At 31.0% G+C, this 8,139-nt stretch overlaps 1 protein-coding gene across 2 annotated transcripts; it reads right to left on the reverse strand.

Annotated features, from left to right (window-relative positions):
- Positions 1-1,253: 1,253 nt before the first annotated feature.
- Positions 1,254-3,013, reverse strand: LOC141676549 (plasmodesmata-located protein 2-like). 2 transcript variants are annotated; one of them, XM_074482219.1, is made up of 3 exons: positions 1,981-3,006; positions 1,717-1,830; positions 1,254-1,633 (listed from the first exon to the last, which is right to left on the reverse strand). In XM_074482219.1, exons 1-3 carry the CDS (start codon positions 2,774-2,776, stop codon positions 1,626-1,628), a joined length of 918 nt encoding a protein of 305 aa, XP_074338320.1. In that variant the 5' UTR covers positions 2,777-3,006; the 3' UTR covers positions 1,254-1,625. The 2 variants fall into 2 exon arrangements, with proteins under 2 accessions (XP_074338320.1, XP_074338321.1); XM_074482220.1 differs by lacking the exon at positions 1,254-1,633 and having other exon boundaries at positions 1,734-1,865; positions 1,981-3,013.
- Between the last annotated feature and the right edge of the window lie 5,126 nt (positions 3,014-8,139).

Genomic DNA, 8,139 nt, shown 5'->3' on the forward strand with positions numbered 1-8,139 from the left:
GACCCATCAAATTCGAAATAAAAATTAATTAATTCGAAATAAAAAATTAAAAATTGCTAATTAATACTAACCCTAATTCGAACTAATTAATCAGAAAAAATGAAGAACATATAATTCCATCTAAAAAGTATCAAATCATGCTACAATTCGAACTTAAAAAGAATAAAATCATCATAGAATTCGACTAAAAAAGAACAAAATCAACACAAATAATCAAGATTATCATGTGTGTATAATCAAGAACATCTTGTGTGTGTACTATACATACATCTCGTGTGTGTTTGTGCGTATACAAGAGAAAAAAATGGAAGAAGAATAAAGAACCTTTGAATCAAGGAAGAAGAACACAAAAGAATCAGTTGCAATTGCCTTAGAAATCGCCCTAGGATCGCACGGAATCGCCCAAAAAACGCTCAAGAATTTTGTTTAATTGATAAAACTGCTAACAGTTGGTTAGCAGGGTATATCTGTACACGACTTCCGCAATAAATCATTGCGGAAGTATTAAAGGCAAAAGGGTATTTTCAGTCCTTCCGCAATGAATCATAGCAGACCCTTCCGCAACCATTGCGGAAGGGTAGCCTTCCCCAATGAACCATTGCGTAAGGGTTGGCTCTGAAAAAACTCCAACCAGCCATGGTTGGGGAAGGGGACCCTTAATTCATAACCAGGAAAAAGTACTAGTCAATTCACAGATTTGTGATAGAATTGCAACTTTACAAGATACTAGTAAGATACTCCTGGTCAATAAAAGAATACAATTAGTCCCACTTTGACGTGATTTCACCCCCTTAATATAAATGAACTGTACTATTTGATTTCTCATCAGCCTTTAATATCAGAATAGTCATCCTCATCCCAGTGATTTCTGCTTTATTAAGTGGTTTTAAATGGCGAGTCTTGGTCTTTGTCATGATAATGATAATGTACATGACAATAATATATAGCAACTGATTCATTGCATCAATGAAACATTTTGGCTCCACAAAGCTCTCACAGGAAAAGAGCAATACACAAAAAAACATCAAAGTTAGTAGCAGAAAGATTCAGTACCCCGTGAATTTGATAAAAGGAAATTAAGTAAATAATAAGCACGTTCACAATGCACTTAGTATTATAATCTTTGAAGTCGATATATGCAGATATTATTCGTTTGACCACTAGGGGTACATAAAAATAGGATTAGTGACAAGAATTAGAGCAAAGCACATGCAAGAGCAGTGTTTAAATTTCTAAAAAGAATGAAATCTGAGTGGGGAAAGGAAAGAGTAATATTGAAGATGAATGAAAAAGAACAAGACAAAACTATCACATGCAATGAGCAAAGGAAGAAGGACCTATTTGTTAGTAGTCCTTCCCACACTTTTTCTCACTTTTTTGACAAACATTCATTCTTACACCTCCTTCCTCTTTGTTCAACTCCTCTGTTAATAAACAATTACTACAATCTTTCACTTTCACATTCATCTCCACCATCAATACATTCTCAATCCTCCTTCCCAACAGGCTCCTTCCTCACCTCACCTCTCCTCTATGGCCCATCTTTTTCATTTGTCAAAAAATTAAGGAAATAATAATCCACCTCAAAATTGAACATATTGTTCACCAAAGCCATCCTCGTTTTATCAATTATCTGCACAAAAAAACCCACAAAATAAGAATTTAATTTATGCTTACACACACATATAAATGAAGATTTTTAAATCATTGTCTTACCATCATTTTTCTTCAATAAACTTCTAGCAAAAAGCATACATATAACTACAAATCCCACTCCTGCTGCCCCTCCTAATATAATTGCCACTGTCTTCCCTGTATTCTGCTGTGTATCTGTATCAACTTTAACTACTTTAAAGGCTCCCCAACTAAGTCAAAAAATATACATAAAGAAGAATAACATAAAGATAAAGCAAAAGAAAATAAAGGGTAGCTTAATTAGCACAAAATTAAACAAGAAAAATAAAGAAAAAGCAAATGTACCTGGTGAAGGGGAAGATGAGGTAGGATTATATGGAGATGAAGATGAAGTAGGTGATGATCTTTTAGGAACACCATTAGGATAATAACTATAACTAATAAAACACTTGTGTAGATAAATTTGACCAGAAATAGAGCTACCACATTCCACTTGAGCTTTTTGAACTGCAGTTTTAACACAACTACCACAATCAGAAGTTCCTAAATCTCCTTCACATTGTCCTAAAACAAACATAGATTCATAACTAGTTGTATAAAAGCCATTTCCACTTGTAACTCCACTTTCCAATGTCGAAAAAGCTGTGTCTCTTCTCTCTTCAAATCCACTACCACCATTATTTGTACCTCCACAAGTCTTGTACAGAAGCTCAAGCCCTGAAATTTGAGCAAATCCAGCAACTTCATACAGCAAGTAGCAACCTAAAAGCTGGATTCTAGCTGCAACAGGCTTGCCACAAAGCTTGTCAGTGAGGATTGGGAGCCTGCTAACACAGTTGTAACAGTCTACATTTGATAAATCTCCTCTGCATTGGAAAAGACCAGTGATTGTTGTTTGAGAAGTGCCTGTTGTGGTTTTAAAGAACCTGGTTTTTGAAGATTGTGAAACCAGGGTTCCATAGAGTGTTGAAAGTGCTTGGGAGTAAATCCCAGTTGGATCTGATAAAGATTGTTTTGCACAACCCTTGTAGACCAATGAGTTGTAGTCTGCTCCAGATTTGGGTTCTGCTAGTAGCTCAAGATTTGCAAAGATTGTCAAGAAAAGAGAGAGGATGCAAAAAGTTCTTCTTGGTAAGCTCATTTTGTAAAGCTTATATTATTTTTGTTGTATATTTTTATTTCAAGTTCAAATCATGGGTTGATTATGAAAGGTGTTGAGAAAATATTTAGACCCAAGATTTTGTAAAGGATGGAGAGTTGGGTTTTTGATAATCTTGATTTTCTTGAATGTTTTACTACTTAAAAGGGCTTCTTGGTTTTGACCCTCTTGTATTTGGTTGTGCAGCACAGATGAGGTAGGAGCATCTTTTTGACTAAGTTGAGTATATAAACAATAAATGTATATACTCCATATAATAATAGAGGTACAAACAATGGTAAAAATTAATTTTGGGAATGATGAACTGTTGATTGGGTTCAAGAAAACAATTTTTAATACTATCTGAATAAGTGAATGTAGGGTGGTAAGAAAGGGTTTTGGTCCACAGCCCGGTTGCCCTGCATTGTTTCATTACAGCACACCTCCACCTCCAGCAATGAGATATTAACCGAGGTACCTACCAAAATGAAATAATACGGCAGGATTTTTATTTTTATTTAATTTCTAAAATAATAAAAAATTATATTTTAATGAATTAATTTTTTCCGATAATAACGGAGTTAGAAAATATATAATTAACTTTAACAATCATTTATTCTATATTTTCTAATTTTATTACTACTTCCCATTTATTATCAATTGTATAATGCGTTAAAAATTTAAAAATAAATTAGATATATAATCGGAAAAATAATTAAAATATTAGTTTTAATGAAAAAAAACCTAAGATACTAACTGAAATGTATGAATGAAGTATTGCAAGTATGATTGTTTATTGATCGAAGTGTCGTCCACCCTAAAACTTTTTTGAGTAAAATCTAATCAAACTATTGTAATTTAAATTTTAAATATGTCAAAATTATGTATAATAACACATTGGTACTCCTTAATATAAAATGATGAATTAAATATTTTTTATAAACAATTTTTAATTAAAGAAAATAAATGAGGATAAAATAATAATAAAAATCCCTCCCGCAATGCGTCATTACGCGAGGTGTTCAGCCTAGCCCCAACATATATAAAATATTGCGGCAGGTGCCACCTACAACAATGTTTCATTGTACTAGCCGCAATGAAACAATGCTATAGGTGAAAGAGAGTATTTTTTTATTTGTTACGAAAAATGTTTAGCATTCCGGGGGCTGAGTTGTTTTATATTTTTTTATAGCTAACGAAAAATCGATAAAATTTCACTTTTTTTAGTTTTCCACATTTTCAATTTTTAGCATTATATTTGTTTACTATAAATTAAAAATTGATAAATTAAATTGGACAAGTACAAGAAAAATAAAAAAAAAACATAAAACTCACAATATTTAAAAAAACATAAAATTCAGAATATTCCCTTATAATAAAAATTTGAAAATACTATTTCGAATAAATAATTAAAAAAAACATTTTCACTCAAAAATTTTAAATTCAATATTAAATTTAAATATTTTAGTTTAAAATATTAATTCAAAAATATCAAAATATAAGTTCCAAAAAATATTTAAAAATTCATTTTTAACAAAAAAAATAAATTAGAAAAAATAAAGCGGGTAAGAACGGTTACATTTAAAACAACGTCATCCAGCAATGTTTCATTGCACTAGCCGTAATGAAACAATGTTGTAGGTGACAGAGAGTATTTTTTTATTTGTTACGAAAAAATGTTTAGCATTCCGGGGGCTGAGTTGTATAATTTTTTTATAGGTAATGAAAAATTGATAAAATTTCATTTTTTTTAGTTTTCCACATTTTCAATTTTTAGCATTATATTCGTTTACTATAAATTAAAAATTGATAAATTAAATTGGACAAGTATAAAAAAAATTAAAAAAAACATAAAACTCACAATATTAAAAAAACATAAAACTCATAATATTCCCTTATAATAAAAATCCGAAAATATTATTTCGAACAAATAATAAAAAAAATACATTTTCACTCAAAAATTTTAAATTCAATATTAATTTTAAATTCAATATTAATTTTAAATATTTTAGTTTAAATATTAATTCAAAAATATCAAAATATAAGTTCGAAAAAATATTTAAAAAATTTATTTTTAATAAAAAAAATAAATTAAAAAAAATAAAACGGGCAAATATTGTCGTCCACCAATGTTTCATTATACTAGGTGTTGTAGGGGTTGCTGCAATATCTCAATACAGCGGATGGTTGCTAGAACTACATGGGGCCGTGGAAGGGCACCTATATATTGGTTGGTTGAAGTGATTAAGTAAACATGGTACAAAGGTTGAACTTTGAAGAAATGTATGTAAAAGAGGAGAGAGTGAAGGGAGCCTTGGTTTGTGTGGAAAGGTAATAAGTTAAATTGGTTAAAGAAAGTTTGACCTGGTGGCATAACACTTGAGCTAGCCCGCCAGGGTTTGAATGTTTGACTATAAGTTTTTTGAAATATAATGAAAATATGAAGAGATTCTTTTCTGCACATACTGTCATGCAAAAAGTAGTGATTCTCTTTACTCAATTAAGGAGCTTCACAGGAGTATTTAATTTCAGTATACTTTGCACACAATACTTCTGACTTGCACTTATGTTCTTATATTAAGCTAAAGAGCAAAGTCCTTGTGTTTGTGTGTAGCAGGCATCGTTTCCGAAATCGCTGGGTTTTGATCGGTGAAGAAGGTATCTTTGAGAGATTAATCGGTAAGTCAGAAATTAATCGGACCTATTAATTGGAAGAATATAGATATTATTTTTAATTTTTACAGTTATATAATTATTAATATGTCAAATATTTGTTTAAAAAAAGAAATTAGAATGCTATTAAACAGTATCTGCACATTTGACATTCGTTATGTACTAATTATTGAGTTTATAATATTAACTATATTTTAATTCACACTTTTAAACTAATTACAATGTCATTTTTATATTTTAAGTGAGAAAATAAATATAATAGATTATTTGTTAATTCTTACCAATACTTTATATTAGAAATTGACATGATATTGTGTAAAATTACGAAATTAATGATTTAAAATTATTCAAACATAAAAAAGATGTTTTTTAATTATTTTCCGCCTAGACCGCGAAGGACCGATTTTTGACAGTCTAACCCGCCTAATCCCAATTTTGACCCGATTTTTTTAAAAAACGCCTAAATCACCCTATAGGTCCGAGCCGGGGACACTGGTAGTAGGTGTGTGAAACTACTTTAATACCGTACTTTAAAAAAATCTCATTTTATCTCCTTGCAGTTTAAATGTTTTTTCAATTCGTTTATTTTCGTCAAATCCTCCTTACGCGATATTTTATACAAGTTAAATTAATCATTTATTAATTATTGGCATAACTCAAATATCAGCCGATGATCATTAATTATTTTAGTTAAAATTCGGCAAAATGTCAAAGCTCAACCATTCGACTAAAAATTTAAACAAATAAGATGCTACAACAAATAACATAACTAGTACACTAATCATTAGTTATAAACGATCGTCAAAATAAGCTAACCAATCAATATTCAGTTTCCAATAATGTGAAAATCGGATATGAAAATTACAAATTTATTTATGAATTGATTTCAAATTAGGGGATTTAACTATTTATAATATCAAAATCAATAAAAAATATTTGAAACAAACCACCCCTACCCCGACCAACCACCCCTACCTCCGAACCTCATAATCGGTTTTGAGATTTATTAACTTTTTAAACGTTTAGATGCAAGATGCCGATAGAGCTTATCTAGAGTTTCAATTGAATTAGAAATACGAGGTGTTTTGCTTTTCAAATCAGCTCAAAACCACCGACTTATCTTTTGATTAGAGTTTGTAACCCTAACCTTAATAGTCATAATTTATATTTATAGTAGAAATGGGGTTGGGGAATAATATAAATATTAATATCAAAAAGTAACAGAGTTAGGTTAAATTGGCGGAAGTACATAAATAAAAAAACGTGCTCAGCTCAGGTACACAAATTGTGAGTTTGTAAAGTTCAGTATTCGTGGTCTGACACACATAATTCACGTACACATATTACACTTTACACTTTATTATATTTATTATATGCGGGTGAATATCAAAAATGGTCATATTCTCACAAAATTTGAATAAAATATCCTAAATATCACAATATAAGTAAAAGACCCTTTTTTGTGGTAACTACAAAAACCATGGAACTTGAAATTCTCTTGTCCATTTTAAAAATACAACAAACCAAACAGTGCAACTCATTTTAAATCCAAGTAACTTTAAGTTACGTAGTCCAGTTATATCGAAACAAACGAGGCCAAGGTGTTACTTCAGTAGCTCAGAAAGTAAAAATTAGAGTTTAGTGCGTTGGAGGTCGGAGGTCGTATATTGGATTCCCACAATCAGCAAAAGAACATTTCTAAGCACCAAACACGCATGCACACAGTGCATTTACATAAGACAAACACATGAAAAATATACGTGTCGCTTAGTTGGGCATGCTACTAATGCATGCAGTATTGTTTTGTTTCTTATTTTTTAATATTGTAATTTATGTAAACATAACTTAAAAATGTATTTTTGTGTGATATAGATGACCAATTTTCTGTAATGTGATTTTTAGGTAATTTGGCTTGAAATTGCTATATTAAGAATCGTTGACGGAGGATTTTGGTAACAACAAAGTTTGATATTCATCACCTGAATCAAGATGTATGATTGTGATTTTTTTCTTGAAAACTCAGCGGAGTGCGGTGGATGTGATGAATTGGGGGCTGAGATTGCTTAGGGTTGATGGTGGCTCCTTAAGGCTCTCGCTTCCGACCCCTTGCAATTTGTCTGTGTATCCCTATTTATAGGGAATCAAGCCAACGCAGTAATTAGGGAATAAGAAACCTAATGGGCTTAGATTTCTCATCCCGAGGCCCAGTAGTAAATCCACTGGAAACCATTGTTAGGGCGAAAACACGCGCTAATATTCACGCAAGTATACGCGTTCGCAAGTAGTATAAGATATAAATCAGATTCGTTCCCACAGATACTGGTTTAGGTTAAGTTCAATTTATGCACCTATGCAACAATGTAAGGTTATCGCTCAATGCTAAGACAAATAATAAATTGGGTTTTTATTAAACTAAGAGATTATACTAAATAACATTAACTAAGAGAATTGAAGTTAAATTAATATATATGATAAACATGGGATCCTAACTTCATTAAATACTTCATTCAATAGCCTTCTCGTTCTTAACCTTAGCATGTGATGGTGATGACACTAATCAGATAACACGAAACTGATAAACGCCAACTTTCGTTGCACGAGTACCATTCTACCAGACATCCACAAAAGAGATAGAAGCTGAATATGCACCAATTATATTGAGACCCTATATGTCTATAGAATTTGACAACATA

This window comes from Apium graveolens, chromosome 8 (assembly GCF_009905375.1).
Source record: "Apium graveolens cultivar Ventura chromosome 8, ASM990537v1, whole genome shotgun sequence".
Classification (NCBI taxonomy): Eukaryota; Viridiplantae; Streptophyta; class Magnoliopsida; order Apiales; family Apiaceae; genus Apium; species Apium graveolens.

Bases quoted from the DNA above. Each gene is read 5' to 3' on its own strand.
- LOC141676549 (XM_074482219.1), bottom strand. From the start codon at position 2,776: ATGAGCTTACCAAGAAGAACTTTTTGCATCCTCTCTCTTTTCTTGACA. The intron at 1,831-1,980 runs GTACATTTGCTT...AAGTTGATACAG, and splicing joins CTCATCTTCCCCTTCACCAG to ATACACAGCAGAATACAGGG.